Consider the following 22,546-nt stretch of genomic DNA (forward strand, 5'->3'; position numbering starts at 1 on the left):
GGGTGTATATGAAATTTTACAAACCGATATAGTACTCGTCAAATGCTTTATCCAGGTAATGCTGTAAAGTAAAAGTATCTATCTATCTATCTATCTATCTATCTATCTATCTATCTATCTATCTATCTATCTATCTATCTATCTATCTATCTATCTATCTATCTATCTATCTATCTATCTATCTATCTAATCTCTTTAACCTCGTTCAACCAACATTCACCACTAGAGGGCAACATTTCACAGCCCTCTCGGACAAAGGCCGAATTCCGAATAGCGTCCTTCTTCCTTCCTGAGTGCACTATGTAGGGAGAATAATAACGGATTTGGGAACTTTCTCAGTGTCCTACTGTTCAAAACAGAGTCGTTGTTTGGGATGAAGCCTTTATAATAGTTGCTCGCGCGATCTCACCGACATGTCGCCGTGGATTTTTTTTTTTTTTACCGCCTCACCACCAACAACACATTGCCCCTCCTCTCCCCCATCCAAGCTCGGCCGGAAACTCCGCTCCATTTCCATTACAAACTCGGCCCTCCGGCTGCGGGCTTTTTTCCCCCTTTCTTTTCAACAGTGTGCAGTAGAAGTAAATGTTTAGTAGCATGTTATATAACCTCCACTAGTTATCCAGCTTAAGCTTTCCTAGCTTCCCCGTTATTTCAGTGAAGAGAGTTTTTCCTCTCCTCGGTGCAGATGTGTGCGGCTCGGCGGCTGAATTTTCTTCTCTTACTTTTCTCGGGACTCTTGTAAACATGCAGCCCCCGCCAAGAAAGGTACGGTTTTCTTTCATACCTACATACATATATGTACAAAGAAAAGCTTTCGTTCGTTCGTTCGTTCGTTCTTTCTTTCTTTCTTTCTTTCTTTATTTGGCCCAAAGCTTTTTTTCTAAAACAGATCAGGCAGAAGCAACAGTGTTTCTAGTTGAAGTAGTTTTCAGAGGAGCTAATGTTACAAGGTGCTACATGTTCCTCACACAGCCATGAGCTAAAAGTCTAAATCAAATTTAAACAAACTTACACTCTAATATAACACTTTTATTTACAAATCTTTTTTTTACAGGCTTAGTGTTACAGTGTAATGCATGTCATTTATTTGTATAATTTTATTGCATAAATTCTATCTAAATCCTATATATGCATTGCACACACACACACACACACACACACACACACACACACACACATATATATATATATGCAATATCCTTAGAGGATATGGACCAGTTAGGAGGTAATTATAAGGGCAAAGGTGGGCATTTGAGTTAAGAGAGAAAATAAGAGGTGCAAAGTTTTGGGTTGTGTATTTTTTTATTTGTTATAAACTATTAATGATTAAAAAACAACACTTGCCTAATACACAATATGCATGATTACTTATGCTAAAGATTATCATAGGTATTGCTTATTATTTCTGATGTTACTTATGATAAAGGTCAAGGTTGTTTTTATCTGTTTCAACACCTATGATGTGCGTCGATGTTATAAAAGGTCTTTGTCGTAATTTGGTCCCAAAGGTATTAAGAATTTTCTCAATTTCTCTTCAGATTTTTTTTAATTTTAGGTCTGACCCTGGTCTTTGCTTTAATAAGACCACCTAAAAGTTACTTATTAAAACATAAAACATGTATTTGCACAAACCTGATAGGAATAACTATATTGTATTGTCATATCATAATCAAGAAAGCGAAGAGATTTAAATCGATGATTGCTGTGTGCTAGTTTTAAACCCTGTGTGCAATGAAAATGCTTTTCATGACGATTGTCTGGTTATTGTTAACATGAGATTATATACGGATTATCGTAATGAGAGATCACTGCATTCCGACTGGAGTAAATGAAACAAAAACTGACCGCTAAATGTTATTTTTAGGAGAGAGATCCGTTCTCACATCAGTACACAAAAGGCACAAGGTGGTATCTGATAAAAAGAGGCAGTAATAACAACAATTTCTCATGCATTTTGCTAATATATATTCAGAAAGGAGATGTGTAAAAAAGTAGATTGTTACTGTGGTCGTTCTGTTAGAACAGATGATATGGGATAAGGGTACGATATGATCTGCAATACGATACAATTTTCACCCAAAGTGTTATCCAATACAGTGGCGTTTTTTTACACCACCAACAGTTTAACAAAATCTTCAGAAGATACACTCTCTCATCATTTCTTATGTTTACAGAATTATTTGAATCTGTATTTATTACAGTCTTATAATCATAGTATGATTAATGTTTAAAAGGCACTTAATGTTGACATTCCTGCTGTGTTTGTATATATATATATATATATATATATATATATATATATATATATATATATATATATATATATATATATATATATATTGTCAATGGAACTGGTAACATATTCATGTTGGATCAAGACAAACTAATAGTAGAGCATGGAATATTTGCAGTAAAGCAGTAAATATTTGTTGGAACCAGTCTAGTGGTTTGGTGTATATAATTTTAATTTGCTGTGTCCGACAGGTGAAAGTGACTCAGGAGCTGAAGCATGCTTACGCAGAGCAGCTGAGCAAATTTAATGTGAAGCATCAGACTGACTGCGACCTTCTGGAAGACCTGAGGTGAGGCCTCTGCTAGCAGCACTGTCATCAAGGATTTCTGGTGTGCACATGATGTACAATTGTAAAAAATTAAAAATAAAAACCTGCATGCAGTGTCAGCATGAGTGGGTAGGAATCTGCATGGTCCAGTCCCAGGGTAGGCCAGAGAAATACAGCTGGGCCTGTCAACAACACACTTAAAACTAACCTGCTCTGGTAAAAGATTTCCCTGAACGAATACACGCCTTTTCGTCTTGTAATCCTGACGATGTGTCAGTTTAAAGCCGGATTTACAGTGTATGAGCATAAAGATTTTTTTTTTTTGGTTGTCGACGTTTTGTTTTATTTTATTTAATGAGGAAATCACATTTTTAGATCACAATCTTGGCCATGAAGGCTAAATAGGTGCCACAAAAACATTTAAGCCCTGATGCTCATTTAAAACTCACAGGACATCTATAAACTAATTTTATAAAAATGTTCTGTTTACGTGACCTTGTTTCCTACCGACTTAAAAATAATGTGGCCCTTTTCTTTAAGATCAGGTTTATCCCTAGAAGATCTTGTTCGTATCATATAATCTAGCATTAAGCACATACATTATCTAGTTATTCTATAACAGACTGATAACACACTCTATCACTCTGTTACAGAATTTTACTCTGGTAAAGTTATAACCAGTTTTTATTTTTTTTATATTATTTGATTATTTCATATTGTTTTACAAGGTAACGGTTCATTACTCTACTGATTGCTGTTTTTGTGATGTTGTTATTTAAAAAATATATATTTTATCCAGAGACCTGTAACTATACGCTGTCAGGATTTTTTAAAATATGTGTTGCCCAGTGGGATATTACGCCTTTAGTACTGCACATTTATTATAGACAAGAAATAGTAGTGTGCAGTGTAACTGACTCGGACAAGCCCAGTCAGTGCTCTGCAGTTTAAAAAAAAAACCCTGGGCTCTTTTGGGAGCAGCACACACAGTGTGTGTTTGTATGTGTTTGCAACACCTCCGTTGCAGAACTTTTCAGGCAGAAGGTTGGCTTTGACACTATAAATTCGCTGTCAGTAAGGCAAACCCATGGGAATCACAGAAAGCAGTGTGTGTGTGTGTGTGTGTGTGTGTGTGTGTGTGTGTGTGTGTGTGTGTGTGTGAGAGAGAGAGAGAGAAAGAGAGAGAGACATAATGTTACGTTATAACTTTTAAACTCAGATCAACAGAATGATAATAGACTTCACATTTACACTGTATACTGCAACACTGTGTGCTGAAAGTGTGTGCCACTTTAACTGTAATATTCTAATATTGTGTGTGCTTGTGTGTGCAGGACATATAGCCAGAAGAAAGCAGTTATAGAGAAAGACTATGCACAGGTAAGTCTGTTTGCACTCTGCATAATTTGAATAATTCCATAGTAATTTGCGTGTGCGAGTGCTGGTGATGTATGATTCTGTACTCAAACGCTGCAGTTTGTAGCAATTTTAATTAAATCTTCAAGGCTCGTTCACCCCCCCCCCCCCTTTTTTTTTTTGGACATTCTACGTATTCAGCATGATTGCTGTTTATTAGCCATAAAGAAATATTTACCTCAGAGCAACTTTGTTGAACTTTTCAAAGGATCAAATGATGCATTCATGCATGTATTTGTCTCTTTATACCCATAGCGGTGTCTGTTATATCTTTCGCATAACTTTGTTACAAGCCAAATGTTTTCATTTTCATTCATTCTCTGAGTGATCTGGCTACCACATGTACTCGCAGCTTGTTTCTGAAGAGGAATAATTCAATGTCATGCAGTAAGGGTATCAGGTTCAGATTGGTGTGTGTAGAGGTCACAGGAGTCTTTCAAAACGGCACTGTTTCAGTGTGTGTGTACACCTCAGGTTACAGCTCATTATTGTACATGTTGCATATTTTAGATAATGTTATGGAATGCAAAATGTTTGCTTTTGGTAATGTTACTGCTTCATATTGGGTTTACTGACTGCGGTCAGCTGTGAATGGTTACCATTGAGAAGTTCAGGGTTTGAAGTTGGATTGTCTTTCTGTCCCGACCCCCCCCTTCCTTGTCATTTTGGCAGTGGCTTTGTCCCGGTTTGTTATCTCAGAGGAATGTACATCTGTGACTGAACAGTGCAGGGTTCTTCTGCGGAGCCCAGACTTGCTTTCTAAACCTGATGCTCTGTCATCCATAGCGTGATTGGAGTCCCTGGTTCAGTGTTTATTAGAGCCATTTATAAATATGCTATAAACAAATTAATGCAAGCTCACATTTATGTCTATGTATCTGACAATAATTGGTAGTAAGATATCCCAAACTGAACCTGCATAGTACTGTTATAGAAATACAGTCACTACAGCCATGTGGGGCTCCGTTTTAGGGATACTGCTGAGATAAAGGAGGACCAACTACTACACATGTGCAATAAATTTTGTACTTTTTACAAGTAAAATCATGTCTGTCCTATTTACCATTTCCACAGCTGCATTTATCCAGCTGGCATGATTGAATTTAGTACTAACATGAGCTTCAGTTTCATTTGTTCAGTGAGGTATTTTTTCTATGAACATAACAATATCTTAAAGCTTATTTAAATGTTAGCTACTGTTAAATAAAGAGTGATATCGGTCCTTGCGTGTTTGTGGCAGACAAACAAACAACATCCAGTTAAAAAAAAAAAGCTTGGTCATGGGAAAACTTGTAATCCTGTTGTTTAACCTCATGGGACAGGGCGCAGTGATGCTAGGACCATTTCCTCCTGTTTGAAATGCTGGATGTGCGTTACATAGCATTACTGGAATGCGGGTGAAAGATTGAAAGCATAAAAAGGAAGTAAAAGCAGACTTTGTTTAAAAAATTATTTGTGTAGCAGGCATACACTGTATGAACCGACATACATTTAAACTAGTTAATTAATCTTAAATTATTAATTATATAAATTGTAAAAAAAAAAAAAAAAAAAAAAAAAAAAAAGGAAAATATTTTAAAAAATCCAGGAAAATTGTAACATTTTTAAATATTCAGTATAAAATTTGTGGGATAAAGGTATAATAGATTAATGTCGGCATGAAGAGTCAGTGGACATTGCATTTTTTCAATAAACGTGCCATTTATGTATTTTTTACTTGTACAAATAACTGAGTATATGTAGAACACGGTCATTTATTATTTGCCTTAGACACCAATAGTAATTCAATGTGTCACCAAAGAAAGTAATTGAAATGTCAAACCTATACGTAAAATGCAAAAAGGCTAATCTTACATAATTCACCTTTAACATAGGCAGGTTATAGATCAATAGATTATTGATTTTGGGCTCAGTATGTTTAACAGATTCATCTTTCATGCTTTGCTGAAAGGTTTTTGTGTATTTAAGCAGATGTGTATTTATTCATTGTTCTTTTACTTCAGAGTTGAAACTTTGTCAGAGTAAACATGTGTTTAGAGCTAATGATGGTCTGATGCAGTAACACTGAATAATGCAGCACCTCAAGGCACTTTTATCGCTTTCTTACTACGAAGAGTTGGTGTTTTTCCACTGCACACTGAAAACAAGAACCATCTCAGACAGATGCCAAAAGAACATGTGGTATGTGTCTGTTTTACGCCAAACTTAAGAGGCAGAAAGCACGACATCATCGACATTACTGCACTGTTTCAGAATTGGAATAATGTCTTGTTTTTGCATTTACTGGTTAGGTAATGTAGACTGTTAAAGCTCGGTCCACACTCAGTGACACAAGCCCAGAGCTTGATGAAGTTGATTTTATGAAATGAAATTAAATGAAATGAATAAAGGAATATGACAAAAAAAATTACAGCATTAAAATTTTTTATAATATTTAGCATTTCCAGTCATTTTCCAATTATGTTAAATGACCTCATATGTACCTATGCACACACTGAGTGTATTTCCTGTTCCAGGTTAATTTGCTTCTCTGCTTTGCCTTGCTCTTTGAACCATGACATGCATGAATTGTTTTATTGTAGGTGTATGTCCTTGAAGCAACACGCAGATAACTGCGATAAGACATGGAACACTGTGTGATTATACTCTGAACTTCTTGCATATTGTTATGCATGTATTTATGTAAATGGGATGCAAATGCCTGTAATTTGTTTAAAGGTTTATTTGTTGGCAATGGTGAATTAAGTAAAATTACTTAATATTGTCTATAGAGTCAATGGTTGATCTTGAACATCCCCTACCCTAATTGTAATTAGGCATTTTCTAATGATATCAGTCTAATAGTTTTTAATAGATAGCAACCCTAGCCATTGTAAATTCACCTAATAAAAGTCTTGGATGATTAATGTGTAGCACGTGTCCCATCCAGGTGTGGTGTGCTGCTAACTCTGCAGCACACAAGAGACTCCAGTGTCTCTGAATTTGAATAAGGCTCCTCCAGATACACCACCTGGATGTTTTGAATGGCTTGTGAGTAGAGGAGACTCTCTCATCCTCCTCCTTTTGCCAGCTACAGCCTATTGAGACGAGACCGGTGGGCTGGCACAATATCACAAAGCCAGATTGTGGTGTCCGGCCCTGGCAGACACTCAGAAGCTCAATCAGGGCCTGGAAGCTGATCAGGGCACGCTATTCTCTTTATTCTACAGTATTCAGGAAAGGAATTTGTCTCCTCTCTTGTGAAGCATGGTGGAAGCAAAGCACTTCTTCACTAGGCTGTTTTGCTTTTAAACCAGCACATCCGTTCTCTGCAAGTGTTGATTTCAAGTATTGGTTAGAAAGAACTGGTGTTTTTTTTTCTAGTGATATGTTCCTGGGCAGAACCGGACTATAATTCGTACTAATAGTGCTTTTTCAGGTTGTGCTGCTTGCATTATAGACTACACTAAGGAAAACATTCCCTGAGGAGTGTGTTCAAAAGAATTACGGCTGGAAACCTACTTTCAACAGCCGTTTATTTATCAGCTAGGCATATGCCTTTGCGAAAAGCAACCAAATATTTTGCAAGGGTTCAAAGAAATCCATAAAGCAGGAAAACACAGAGCTGCTGCAGATAACCAAATAACAAAATAAAAAGCACATTTGGTTTAAGTCTGTTCTGTGACACTTATTTTTCAATCATGCTTACAAAAATATTGACCACAATTCAAAATACACAGTCTGAATCATAAAAACAGGACTGAATCGGTTTCTCAGTGCTTAGAAGTAGATCAAGATTTTTTTCATATTTAGTTGCGTGCAATAGCGGTCGGTGTTCACATGTATAGATAAATGCACAATGGTTCATATCAAACATACTGCATATGTGAAATGCTAAATATGATATGTTGCATATGTGATAGTGTCACACAGGGTTTTTCAAGAGAAGGAAATAATTGTCCTTGTAGAAGGCTACATTAGAAATGATAAAAAATATGTATGGTTGAAATGGTAACCGCTAAGAGCTTCAAAACAATCCAAGCAATCATAGCTATAAGCTATATATTTTATAGACTCCATTCCACTCTAAAACCCTTCTTACATTCTGAAACACATTTTTGTGATTAGTCACAAAGCCAAAATTCCAGCTGTGGTCTTCTGAGAGTGTTATTTGGACTTTCGTGTCATGACAAGTTACAGTTCCTCAGTATCTTAATTTTATATAATTTTTTTAAATACCCAATTTACAGTATATAAACATTTCTGCTGCCGGATCAATTGTAAGTTTTTTAGCAAACCACAAGCATATTTCTTGCTTGATTTTTTTAAAGTGTTGGAATCTCACATGCACATTTCTGTAGGAATATAAAGAATGTCCTCAGTGACTTCTGCCTTTGCTGAACCTTGACACGGTTCATCGACCACAGAGAATAAATCTAAAATATTATTGCTTTTACATCAGTGCCAAATGTTATTTTTATAATTTAGCAATTTGCCCTGCAGTGCTATTTTAGCGTCTTTGCCAGAGACTTTAATGCAGTCTGGGGGTTGGGAGGTGGTCAAAAATAGTTAGCATTCAAAAAAATCTTTTTGTGTCCATTTTTTGGATTCATGTATAAAAAAAAATTTAAATTAAGAAATTAAGCTAATTTTTCAGTTCATTCATTGGTATTATAAATTGCAGTGTAACCGCCACTTAATATGATTTTCAGTTCATTGATTAATAGTATTTCTCTTGCCATCACAGGCACTGCAGAAGTTGGCATCTCAGTATTTGAAGAGGGAATGGCCTGGGGTCCAATTAGAAGAGCAGAAAGACTACAGGTGAATGAATGGGTGTTAATGTGTTGCTTTAAATGCATTCAGCATATTTAACATTCTGTATACACATTTGTTCCTACAGTATACACAAACCCAATGTTAGACAATATGTTGTTGTTGTTTTTTATGCTCAGGATGAATTTTGTTAGTTTTATCTGAAATGAATGTGCTATCAAGCAAACATTTTGTGTCTATGTGTTTGCAGAAACGTTTACACAGTATGGAGGGCATATCTAGAGGGTGTAGTTAAAGTGACCCAGTCAAGGATCAGTGGCTCTGACAGCTATAGGAGCCAGGTATCGGAGCCTATTAAGACTTTTCGAGTCCACAAAGAACAACAACTAAAAAAGGTACGCAGCTTATGAACATAATCAGGGAGATGAAAGCTATTTTAATAAAGTTGCATGATCTTATGTTTCAGGATATCCTGGAAATAAATCTATAACCTTATACAGTATAATATGCCATGTGTTATTTTAATGAACATTTTACTTTCATGTAATCATTTTTACTCTTTAGTGTATTGAGCAGCTCATGCGGGTTCAAGCTGAGCTTCAGGAGACAGTGAAGGACCTCACCAAGTCCAGAAAGAAGTACCAGGAAACGGAGCAGATGGCCCAGGCTGTGAGGGAAAAAGCAGATATGGAGGCAAAGTATGTTTGCTGAGCATTGCTGATCATCTCTGTGATATTAACTGACAAATTATGTTTGTTTTCTGAGGGCAAATGTATGATCCCTGATCCTAGTCTGCCCTCTCCCCTCTATGTTAGTCTAATAAAATTGTTGTTCATTACTAGAACTACTTAAGAGCACTGCCACAAACCAGAGAAGTAAACATGCTTCTTGTTATATCATGAAATTATTAGTCTGTGAAAAGGCAAGGGTGGCCATGAAAGCCTCTGAACTGTGATGATTTGATAGTTTGGTATTTGTATGCATTTTATATAGAGAAACAATTCACTAGGATTCTGGGTGAATTCATAAATAAATCCATGTATAATGTCAATCAGTTTTTATTGTTATATCTGAACAACTTTAATCTTCAAACAATAATCACAGTCTAAAACACTGTAAAGTGTCAAGATTTACATAAGCCAGACAGGACAATCTTTTAAAAAGTAGTAATCCTGAATATATAAGCATAACATACACACGTATGTTATATGAACTAGTTACATTGAATAGTTGCTGTTTATTTGCATTAGTATTTCCCTTAGTATGTGTCCTTCTCTGAATTATCGATTTCAGTAAAATCAAAATGCACATTTACAAGGGCCTGATGCATACATTTGCATTCAAACCAAGGTTTCCTAATGTAATGTTTGCTCATACTTAGAATTTCACCTAGACTATATTATGTTTGGGTTTCACCTTGCACTTGTATGCTAGTAAGGCAGTGCTGTCTGAGGAGTTTTCCTTTTGGCATTGCTATGAATAATATTGCAGTCTACCTGCAGTTAGAGGATTTATAGCATGAGTGCAGAATTTGTTAAACAAGTGTCATACTTCCCAGCAAACACACACACACGCACACACACGCACACACACACATTTCCACACAGGACAGATAGGAAAGGAGATTGACAGTGTTTTTTCATTGTTCTGTCCAAAAACAGAGGAAGTCACACCTGAGGAGGAAGCAATGCTTTTGCATGTACATTTTTCTGAGTCGTGATGAAAGACAGATTTGCTCTTGTTTATGCAAACCATTGTGTTTTACATTGTCCCGGTCTAAATACACCTCTGTTCTTTCCGTCTTCATGTGTCCCAAGGTCCAAACTCAGTCTGTTTCAGTCCAGATCCAGTTTAAAAAGAGCAAGCGTGAAGGTGAGTGAAGCAAATTGCAATAAACTGTCAGTTTATTCAGTACTACTTCCAATCTGTGTTAGTTTAATGTTCGAACCGATGCCCATGCCAACTTTAGATCTTTTATCCACTTGAATAAACGTAAAGATTTTTTACATATTTTGTTCTTTTTTTTTTTTCAGTTGAAAGCTAAGAGAAATGAGTGTAACTCCAAAGCCACCCACGCCAGGAACGAATATCTGCTTACTCTGGCAGCAGCCAATGCACACCACGGTCGTTACTACGAGACAGATCTGATCAGCTGCATTAAGGTGACACAATTTCTGACCCTGGTTTTAACCTCATTACAGTTCAGGAAGTAGTCACAACAAACCACAGCTGGCCAACATAATGGGGTGTGGCATACCAGTAGAAATAAGGCACTTGTAAAAAGGAACATTGGAAAAAAAATTTCGATTGTCACCCAGCATGTACCAGCTAGGACCATTATGGAATTCACGCTGGTGTAAAGTGTTTTCAGCAGGTTAACCACAGCCTCTCAACAAATAAACACTTTTATTTTCCAATCCAAGTGCATAATAGTTTGTATAATGAGGTCTGTTTTCTAAAGGATTTCACTCAGATTCACCCACAAACCACTTGGAGATAACTCATACTATATTGGGATGTTTTTCATGAAAGTCTACATTTATGAGAAGTCATCAGATTTGTTTTGCATAGATGACATTTTCCATAATCCTTTCATTTAGAGCACAATACAAACAAGATATAAAATGCACAAAACACAATGGATACAAGGCTTTAACCAGTAAACAAGCTGTCAAAACAGCTAAAAATTTATATTTTGTCAGTATAATCAAATACAATTTTCAGTGCAGTGGTACAATTTTATTTTTTGTTCATCTCCAGATCTTGGATGGCAGCGTGTATGATCACATGAAAGGCTATCTGGTTTCCCTGTGTCAGGCGGAGCTGGAGGCATCCCACGTTGTTCAGGACACCTTCAACTTCCTCCTGGAGAAGTCTAGTGGGGTGAGTGAAACACACTTGTGCACGTATACACGTGGCTTGAAAAAACACACACAGCCCAGTGGCTCCTGGGTGCTGTTGGGAATTTGATCTAGCAGTAAGAAGCAGCCAGATCAAATCCCACTACATGCATAATGGTGTTTGTAAAGAGCACATTACATTATGTTACTCCACACTTTGAGTTTTAACCCTATGTATTTTGTATTTTGACCACAAAAGTATTCACTTTGGAATGCACCTTGAAATTTAGACTGGAGCTGTGGACAAAATTTGCAGAAACATGTACAATGTTCAAACAAATCATTGTCCAGTGACTCCAAGTCAAAATGTCCTATTAAATACATTGATGCCGAAAATATGTATTTTTGATACACACAGATGTATGCTAAAATCGCACTCTATATTCTTCCAAATGTTTTATTTGAGAATGTTGAACTGAGGCACTTAGTCTTATTACAGATGATTTGGAACAAGTCTTACATCTTAGTAACATGATGATCTTTAGAGTTTTTTTCCATTCGTCTCAATGTGACCTTATCCTTGGTCTAGTATATCTTCTGTGTGGTCTGTGTGGAGTTAAATTTTAAAACATGCACACACACAGGCATTTACATTGAGCCCTGTTGGCACGTTACGAAAGGATCTACCAATAACTGTGTTTCAAAACTTGTTTAACACAACATTGTGCTTTTGCATTTTTTTATATATAGGTTATTCAGGACTTTCACCAGGAGCTTTTTGTTCAGGAGAATGCTGTGTTTCAGAAAGTGTCTCCATTCAACTTTCAACCCTGTGATAGTGATTCTGTAAGTTCTTCTATTCCAGAGACATTAAATAAGGCTGGTATGGAGTAAATATTAGACGTAATATATTTACTGTAGTAGTGCACTATATGCTGAATATTTAAAAGGCTATTTCATATTCACTTACAAATAATGGCACTTTTATTTGTTATACGTGGTGTATTGCTTTAAAAAGAAAAAAGATTAAGGATGATGATACTAATATTATTCTTGTATTAGTCTTTACTTTTGCAAAGTTTGCCTGCTTTCTCTTTTTCTCCCACTTTTAAGCGTTCTCTTTTTTCTGTGGACCTTGTTCTCCCCTCGGGCCCCGGGACAACCTAACACTATCATTTGTTCAAGCGTCAAACCCCTTTTTGATTTGTTTTTTTCTTTTTTCCCCCATCGCAAAATTAAACAAGCACCACCCTGTTCCCAATGAAAATATTAGTGACGCAGCATTTTCCTCATTTAGATGGAAGAGTCCAAAAATGCATGACCAGGGTGAAGAGTAGCGGAGCTGCAGAGAGGCTTGTAAAAGGAATCTTTGTGAGGGTGCACTGGGTGCAGCGTGTGTAGTCTAGACGACTGTCCAACACCCCTCTATTGCCACATAATATATAAAAGCAGGATCCACACATCACCTTCCCTTTGGCTCCACATTCCTCCCTGCCACTCCTACCATCACTGTACACTATCGATTCCAGAAATGTTTAAACTATAAAAAAAAAGACCTGGGTGTATTAATTATGCAGTTAGCTCATAATCTAGGTTTAACCATCTGTTAAGTTTGTTTGGCAGCTTGGGTAGCTGTGTATACAATAATGAAAAAAATAAGTATTAAAAGAAAGTATTTGAATATTTTTTATTGAAAAAAAGAATTATGAATCCAAGTCATTCTAAATCACGAAACATGTTTCAACTATCTCTATATCTGATCTATGTTTCACATAGATTACAGGTCTTTTTCCAGAAAAAAAAGACAGCTAGTACATTCAGCTTCACTTTAACAGCAGCTGGTTTGTTCTGTGCCACACATACCCGAAATAAGCAAATGCATGTCAATAGTTCCATTCTTTACTCGATTGCATCACTACAGTCTATTTAGTTGGTCAATATTTAGACATCTGTCCACAGGCATGCTCCTGTATGGGTCCCTTCCTTTCTGGGTTTTTGAACTGTGTTTATTCAACTTGTCACAGGCTGCTGCTTCGTATATTATTGCATATGTGGGTAATAATTTAAGAAAACATGACACCTTTACCAGCAAATTATTATATAATAAAATTTTTCCCTAAATGTACCTTTGCTATAAACTACAAAACATGATCTTATTTGTCATGTTAAAAATTTACATCACTGACTTTCAGCTTCCTTTTTTAAATGTAATAACTTTGCATGTTTTCTCCGTGCCTATGGGTTTTCCTCCCACCTCCCAAAAAACACCAGGTAGTGGACTGGTTATGATAAATTGCCTCTCGTTGTGAATGAGTATACAAATTTGTGTCTGTGTCTGTGTCTGGACTCCCATCCAGGTTGTGTTCTTGCTTCATGCCTAGTGTTTCAGATCTAACATGAGCCTGACCAGAAACAAGAAGTTACTACTGAAGATTATTTATAGAAGATTTATAAAATGTCTTTATCAAGATTATTCATGGACAAAGACAAAATCTTGATCTAAAATGTCATGACCTGCTAGTGAAGGAGTTTATACTGGAAAACCAGGTGTATTATTAATATATTTGTGTTTCAAAGTTGGTGTTCAAATGCTGTTCTGTCATTGTGCTTATTGCTTGATCTTAATACAGGGGTCATTTGTTTTTATCCACTAAGTAAATTCACTTATATGTTAAATTAAGTTTCTCTCGATATGTCTTTTGTTAAAACCGGTAGTGTTTGTAAACTAAGTGGCCAAAGCTGAATTTAATCCTTGTCTAAATCACAGCCATGTAACTACATTCATGTGAGGTATTCTTTAAAAAAATGCTTCTCTTATCCCAGGAGATGAGTTTGGGATTGAAATATTTCTCTCCTGTCATAGGTAATGCAAATAGAGAAGGAGACTGGCACGGCGGAGGAGCACACCTTGAATAAAGAGGCTCGGAAGTGGGCTACTCGGGTAGCAAGGGAACATAAGAACATCATCCACAGTCAACGGGTAAGAGACTTATTGTTTACTGTGACGGGAAGTGGTCTCAGGATGACAGGAAAAGTGTTGACGGAGTGATTTTGTGTTTGTAGACTCTGACAGATTGTGAAGGGATGCCTCAGCAAGAGCAGATCTCCAGTGAATTAGAGCTAAAGATAGAGGAGGCGAAAGAGAACATACGAAAAGCCGAGGTAACGAGAGCGTGTGCTTAGATTAATAATTTATCACCACTTACCTGGTGGTAAGAACTTTAAATTTCTACAGCAATAGGCCTTGGGCACCTCCTTCTGGTCAATGTTCCAGAATTCTTTCATAAATGACTGGCATTGGCACTGCTGTAAAACTGTGAAAGAACAGATATGTAATTGATAAATTAACATAGAATGGAGGGAATATGATTTTATCCTCTCTTGGCAGACAGTAAAGCTGAAGGCCGAAGCTCGCCTGAACCTGCTGAGAGATGTGGGTGTTGCTGTGGACACCTGGGTTAAGAGCGCCATGAACCAAGTGATGGAAGAGCTGGAAAACGAAAAATGGGCTACAATGACAACTCATGATGCTTCTCTTTCAGTAAGTCAATCATATACATTTCTTGTCCTGTCAGAATTTAATAGAAGTTAAATATAGTAATAAATAAGCTTTTAAAAATCACACTATGTTTAAGCCTTTTTTATGTTTGTATTTTTTTTTTTACATTTGCATCTAGAGCACAGCAGATTTTGACAGAGAAGAGGATGAGGAGACAGAAGACACAGAAACACTAGATGATAGCAGCTCCAGTCCTTCTAGCACCTTGAGGAACTACCCGCTGACCTGCAAAGTGCTTTACTCATACCAGGTCTGTTTCCCCGACTCTGCAATGCTAGGATTATATTAACTTTTATTAAAAAAAAATTATTGCGGTCATCATATTGCTCAAAAACCTTTTTGATAAAGGTTACAAAATGTTATAAAATAACTTTTTATACTTTTTAACTTTTTAAGTCATATCTTTTTGCATCAAATAGGCATCACAACCAGATGAGCTAACTATTGAGGAGCAAGAAGTGCTGGAAGTCATAGATGACGGTGATATGGAGGACTGGGTTAAGGTACAGTGCACATACAACATACTGACCTGAGAACTGCATATTACATGGTTTGTTATGTGATAATGAACTGTGACCTTTGAATATTAATTTTGTAAAACCTTACCCTAACCCATCATGGGAACCTGATAGATGACATATTTCTACTAAAAAATGTTATAAAAGGGAAATTCCTGTTTTATCCCATCTGTTTTATTTTGTTCTAAATTTCTGTTTAAATGCAACTTTTTTTCTTTGTTGTTCAAAAGTGCACTTAACATTAAAGTGTACATTTATTTGGTTTATAAGAAACTAGACACTGTGTTTGCGTTTTCTTCAGGCCAGAAATAGAGCAGGACAAGTGGGCTATGTACCAGAGAAGTACCTGCAGCTGCCATCTTCAAACAGTCTATTGAGCATGCTTCAGTCCTTGGCAGCCCTGGACACACGCTCATACTCCTCCAATAACTCAACAGAGCAAGAGCTTGAGTCTGCCACTGAGCATGCCCAGACCAGCCCAAATGGAGACAACAGTGGTGAGCAGCCAGTGAAATCTATATAACATACCATGCAGACACAGGCATGTTTAGTAATGACCTATATTGAGTTATGTAATCTGATTAAGAAATCAAAAAAGTTATTTGTATAATCAGATTATCAGACTGCATTAAAAATGCAAATTAATTCATTTGGGATACAATTATCCAACAACTAAATCCAAATTCTTTATTTACATCTCACAGAATGGCATAATTTAATGTAATCCAGATTTTCTTATATACAAGTCAAAATTTTACTTAACTCCTTTTAATAATTAAACAATCTACATTTCAAGATTATTCTTTGATTCAAGATGTAAAGATTCTACATTTAATGAACTTTGCCTCAAATAAACTAGAAACTATGAAACCAAATAAAACTTCAAACATCAAATGTAATCCATTGTAATTTTTATGAAACAGTTAATATGTTAATTATAACATATTTTATTTTATTAGCATCGGTGCTGAATTTCTATACATGATATTTGCACAATACAATTTGAAAATGTAATTGTAGTTGGATCCATGCTTAATTTCCAGTTTACTGTAACATAGTCTTGGCCTATAAAAAAGTTTATAAACAAGCTTGTCATTGTAGTGTGCAAACAAAATGGTTAATCGTGGATAAAATATTTTACAGCATCAAAACATTTGAGGAATTACACGCTCCACAAAAACCCCATACTTTTCCGTTTCCTCTGAACACGCCCAACACAAAGCAAACAGATATTATGATGGGATGATTGGTCTGTACATGTTGCACTACTCAGACAAAAATGTAATCAGTTTAAAAACGTACTCCCTCTGCTGGATGTATGTGGTAATGCAACATTGTAGTGGTTTATGGGTTGATGTAATTTAATTGTCTCAATTATAATTGTCTCAAATATATATTCACTCTCTCTGACACAGTTCACTTCGCAAAGGCATTGTATGATTATGAGGCTCAGACTGAGGACGAGCTCTCCTTTCCTGAGGGAGCAATCATTCGAATTTTGAACAAATACAACCAGGAGGACGATGGCTTTTGGGAAGGCGAATTTAACGGCAGCGTTGGGGTCTTTCCTGCTGTGCTGGTGGAAGATCTCGGCATGCCTAATGGCGAGGATACGCAGACAGGCATGGAGACCCAGGTGTGTACACAGAAGCATATATACTAAAGGTTATACTATATATAAATATACACTGCAAATATGCATTCCTATGTGCTTTATAGATTCTCAGACTTGAGTAAACTGTTTATTTTCGCTGTGCAGGAGTCTCCGTGTAATCAGAGTCATTCTCCTCGTCCCTTGTCTATGACTCAGTACCAGCCCACATCCAGCAGTAGCCCTGTCTCTAGTCCTCTTGCCACACCCACTCTGCCTTCTCCAATCTCCAGCCCGGCCAGCTCCTCAGCCTCCCCTCTTGCCAGCCCACGCTCTCTTAACGGCTACCACAGACCAGCCCCGGCCCCCCCTAAAGCACCCAGCGGCGGTAAGAAATACAACTATATTAGTATTTTGTCGCAAATAAAAGTCAGTTTAACATTTTTTTCATTATTGTGGATAATCTCATTTTTGATCAGCCAAGTAGCAATAAACAGCACTTAAAAGTATTTTTAAAGGTTCTTGTGTTTCTTTATATAAAAAAAACATCAATACATTGTAGTTTGTTGACGTGTTTGTAATCAGTCACCGGGCTTATTCTGTCTCATACAGACCATGCCCACAGCTCTACACCTCCACCCAGGTACTCTGCAGACAGCAGACCAGGAACACTGAGGCCTGTAAGTACCACAGAATAAGTCTGTACTCTCAATGTTTAGACAAATGCATGCAGATTAATATTACTATTTTTTTTTTTTTTATATTATAGGTACGTGCTGCGCCTCCCCCTCCCCCTCCCAAACAGCAGGCCCAGGGTCAAGTACAGAAGAAAGAAGAAGTAGAGATCACACTGGTGTAGATGCACCACCCTGATGGTCGCTCCATCATTTTACTCGAACTCTGTGGTGGTCTCACTGCGTGGTTCCAAGTGAAGGAACGCTTAGGGTTTGGGTCATATCAAACCCAAATGGTTGCAGCAGTGAAAAGCCGAATGCATCTGGAATGTATTTTGCAAACAGCTGAACTTAACCAAACCAGAGATCTCTTCATATTGTCTGCTTCCATCTTCCTTCCTCCGTTTTGTCTTCTATATTGGAGTCATTAACTGGGAACTGAGCATGCTGGGGGATCAGCAGACAGTGAAATAAAACACTATAGTTTTTATTACAAGTTTCAAATTTCAGATGAGTTTATTAAGCTGACATTTGACTCTTCTGTTTACTTCCTGTGGAACAGACTCACAGTGTGACAGGAGTTGGCCCGTCCAGGACTGGAACACGACTGGAAGTAAAATAGACTTCTTCAAGGGAAAAGTGGCAATTTCATTTCGGTGCATTTCAAATTAGGATGTGTTTGTATGTATGTGCATGCGTATGGATGTTTTTTGTTGAAGAGTTCTCTTTGCAAAACACTATTTCAATGCAGATTTAATATAAGTATTGGGTTCACAACTAACACAGCTTGGCCATTATGAGTCTAACATGCTTTTTCTGTGGTCAAACAGTATTTTTATTTTTAGAACTGTCCTCTATGGTATCATATCAGAACTGTCTCTTGACTTTCCAGGGGTGGGGGGGGGGGGGTGTTTATGAAAAGAGCTAGAAAGGTGTCTTTCAAAGCAAGACTGACCTATTGAGATAGAAATTCCCTGGCAAGGCTCAAAAAGCACTTTAGTGTTCAGAGTTATAGAGCATTTCAGTATTATTGCTTGTGGAGTCTGCTGTTGTCAATATATAATTTAGTTTATGCTGCTAGTCCTTATAGTTTAGATTCCACCTTTTTTTTGGTTTAATGTAATTTATTTCCATTAAAAATTATTAATATGTAACAGTCTTCTCTAACACGGTTTTCTTTAAAGCAAATAGTTTACAGACGGCCTGAGGCATAGAGAAGTACTATACCGTTTTCTTAATTGCAGGATTAGAAAGGTGATTGTGTTAAAATGTAGTTAGTTGAAACAACATTAAAACTTATATTTTCTGTGCCTCTTGATCTGTTGCGTGTAATGTTTTTTAACGTGTTTACAGTTTATGTTTCCTGTTTTCAGTATCAGTTATTTAAGTGTACGTTTATTTCTCAGCGCTACTTAAAAGAGGCTGAGCATCCAAACAAAATCTGCTGGCAACAGCATCAAAAGTGAAAAAGTCATTTGCGTATTTATCATGTAAAATGAATGAATAATAAAAATGTAAAAGACTCTTTTCAGAGTGATCAAAGCCTTCCCTCTTGGAAGGAAACTGTCAAGTATCTGAAAGACAATGTTCTTTTTTTATTATTATTGGTACATTATTGTAACAGCCTGGTATCCCATTCAGAATGTATTCCCACCTTAGTGTTCCCAGAATATGTCCCTGACCCACCAGGACCCTGACCACTGATTGAGGATAAGTGAATGCTTGGCTTCAATGTCAGCAGACGCTTATCTGTCAGTAGATCGCTGGAATCCTCAGGTAGCTCTTGATATGCCGTTGTTTTTAATCTAATAACAGTAACTGGGAATGCTGACCAATATATTTAGTACATTACTAAACTTGAATGCTATATAAAGAATATTTTGAGTGATCAGACCAGAATATTCTCAGGGTGCAGCAGTCAATCATTTGTATAATAATTGACACAAATGAGCACAATTACCTTAATGAGACAGGCTTTAGCCAGTTTCAATGTCTAGATTTCTACCCTCTAGGAAAAGCCCAGATGTGAACTACAGAATTGGCCGTGTAGAATCAAAGATTTAAAGTGTCAGACAAAGCGACATGCAGTTTTGTCAGCACAGCCACACATACACAAGGCACATTTACTGAACATAACTTGAAGCCAAAGGCATCAATCATGAAAAAACTGGAAATGCCTGTAGGGTATGTTAAGTGTTATAAAGTTCAAACCAGGGTTTCTGTAGGAAAACAAGGAGTTGTCTAACTGAAATAACTGACAACGTGCTTGAGAATAGTTTCCACAATGCAAGTCAATCATCTATGGAAAGAAGTTGATGAACAGTAAATAGACATGCTTTTATCATGCAAAATAAAATGACATTGCATTACTGACCAGTGCTAATAATTTGGCTCCTTACAGAAACAGAATTTAAAATCATACTGCAGATTTTATTAAAACAATTGAAAAGCAACGGATGATACAATTCACAATGTATAAATACAAAATTTCTGAAAGTGTTGTGAAACAAATCTTGCCAAAAATGCAGAGGTGTGCGTCCTTCTTTAATATATTTAATGCAACCATCAACTACATCAATCACAGTCTTAAAACCTATTTACAGAACATGAGCATCAAGAATGACTGGTTATTAGTTCAAGTCTCATAGGCTGCAAAATCAACAGTGCTTCATTTGGTTCAGGAGAGCCCACATAGATGCTCACTCATAGCCCACAACTTCTTGGCTACAGAATTGTCTCTGGCTTTGGCACTCACTTCCTCCACGGCACAGCAAGAAAAGTAGCGCCCGCTGAGAGGCTCGATGCCTTCCTGTAGGACACAGTGGAGGGTCGTTTGGGCACCAGTCATCGGGTCCAGGAACAACAGCTGGGCTATTGGTTCAATAAACACCTTCTGCCAGAGACTGACGTGACGTGACAGCTCGGTTTTCACAATACCTGTTAGGGTTGAATGAGTGTTAATCCTTTATGTCTAAGGTTTGTCAATCATGCTCAAAAAAGCAAGATTATAGTTAAAACAGCTAGGAGAAAAGACTACAGGGTTGATGGCCTGGCTTGAAAAGAAAAAAAAAAGGAATTATTCATCTACTAATCTAATGGATATATGTAGCCATCTGGTTAAACTTCAGAAAAAATCTGCTTGCATGGATTTTTGTTTTGTAAGCAAAGTGAGGTTAAACCTTAATTCATTTTCAGGGACTCACCAGGATGAACAGTGTAGCAGGTCACATTAGTGCCCTTCAGCCTCTTTGCCAACTCGTGTGTGAAGAGAACGTTACAAAGCTTGCTGTTGCAGTAGGCCTGAAAGAACTGCCAGCTGTATCTCCCACTACCCAGGTCTTTACTGGTGACCAGTGCATCAAAGTCAATTTCACCCCACTGATAAGCCATCGAGGACAGGGTGATCACCCGAGCTCCTGGGCTCTCCTTAAGCCGGTCCAGCAAGAGGCATGTCAGCAGGAAGTGTCCAAGATGGTTCACACCGAACTCGATACCAAACCCATCTTCAGTTCTACCATCTGCTACAAGACCTAAGGGGAAAAAGGTGTCCTTTAATTTAGTAATTGTTGCACATTTATTGCTCAAACCAAACCCTATAGACAGTTTAAAATCACAGCCTTCTGGTTGGTTTTTCACTGTGATAATACTAATAATCAGCAAATCCACATTCGTGCTGAAATTTACCTGCATTGTTAATAAGCACATCCAGTCTCGATTCTTTCTTCAGGAACGTCTCTGCGAACGAATGCACCAATTTTAGACTGCTCAGATCAAGTTGCATGTACTCCACATCAGTGCTCCCAGTAACCTGTAAGTTGAAGAGAAAAACAACTCCTGTTTATTGGGCTTAGCTTCTTCTAAATGGACCAGTCAAACAGACACGTCTTTACCTTTTTAATGTCACTGATAGCAGCTTCAGCTTTTTGTTGGTTCCTGCAAGCCAGTATCACTCGTGCACCTCTGCCTGCAAGGCCCATCGCTGTAGCTTTCCCAATACCAGTATTACCACCTGAGGAAGTCATGTATGAGCAGTCATTCTGTCTAGCCATAAACGTGTCCATATCAATGCAAACCCAGGAAATAAAACTAAGCAGAAGTACTAATTATGAGGACAATTCCATGATAGACCCCGTCAGCCCATTAACAAGTGGTATGAAAGCTTGGTACAGTGAACAAATTATTGACTAAAATTTAGCAGAGCTATATTATTAAACGACTATAAACGATATTATACGACTACGTGGATAACCTAGATGGAGAAATAGATTAATTCAGTCTCACCTGTAATAATGACCGTTTTTCCGTTCATTTCACGACCACCTGTACATTTCGACCTCCTAAACAGGGTATTTACTAAAGTCACATACAATATTCCAATGAACCCGACGCCAATGAGCAGGTAAAACATGTCGGAAGCGGATGAAGTTGTTTTCCCGCGGAGGTTATGCCGTGATTTGAGAAACCCTGCACGCTTTTGTATCGGTTCAGGGTGACGCACCGCGGCCTGATGGACAGGTTTGTTCTCTTTCGGGGAGTGCGGTGTTTTATATAGTAACCAAACCGGTTTAATAGTCCAACCTGAAGAACACAGCGTAAAGTTTGGTCTTTTCTTGGTTGCAAGGTTTCACA

General features: G+C 37.3%; 2 protein-coding genes across 3 annotated transcripts; one reads left to right on the forward strand and one right to left on the reverse strand.

Moving 5' to 3' along the window:
- Positions 1-348: 348 nt before the first annotated feature.
- On the forward strand, positions 349-19,442 carry LOC310741070 (F-BAR and double SH3 domains protein 2). 2 transcript variants are annotated; one of them, XM_083568528.1, is made up of 20 exons: positions 349-768; positions 2,488-2,585; positions 3,899-3,944; positions 8,707-8,783; positions 8,986-9,130; positions 9,300-9,433; positions 10,553-10,607; positions 10,769-10,897; positions 11,496-11,618; positions 12,326-12,421; positions 14,439-14,555; positions 14,639-14,737; positions 14,964-15,116; positions 15,253-15,384; positions 15,554-15,637; positions 15,954-16,149; positions 17,068-17,288; positions 17,412-17,631; positions 17,856-17,923; positions 18,013-19,442. In XM_083568528.1, exons 1-20 carry the CDS (start codon positions 748-750, stop codon positions 18,100-18,102), a joined length of 2,304 nt encoding a protein of 767 aa, XP_083424654.1. In that variant the 5' UTR covers positions 349-747; the 3' UTR covers positions 18,103-19,442. The 2 variants fall into 2 exon arrangements, with proteins under 2 accessions (XP_083424654.1, XP_083424655.1); XM_083568529.1 differs by lacking the exons at positions 17,856-17,923; positions 18,013-19,442 and adding an exon at positions 17,731-17,751 and having other exon boundaries at positions 440-768; positions 17,412-17,672.
- Positions 19,443-20,326: 884 nt separating this feature from the next.
- LOC310741091 (dehydrogenase/reductase SDR family member 13-like) lies at positions 20,327-22,546 on the reverse strand. The gene is made up of 5 exons (XM_083568578.1): positions 22,199-22,546; positions 21,808-21,926; positions 21,602-21,725; positions 21,121-21,447; positions 20,327-20,854 (listed from the first exon to the last, which is right to left on the reverse strand). The coding sequence occupies exons 1-5, from the start codon at positions 22,323-22,325 to the stop codon at positions 20,595-20,597; spliced, it is 957 nt and encodes a 318-aa protein (XP_083424704.1). The 5' UTR covers positions 22,326-22,546; the 3' UTR covers positions 20,327-20,594.

This window comes from Silurus aristotelis (genome assembly GCF_946808225.1).
Source record: "Silurus aristotelis genome assembly, chromosome: 18".
Taxonomy (NCBI): Eukaryota; Metazoa; Chordata; class Actinopteri; order Siluriformes; family Siluridae; genus Silurus; species Silurus aristotelis.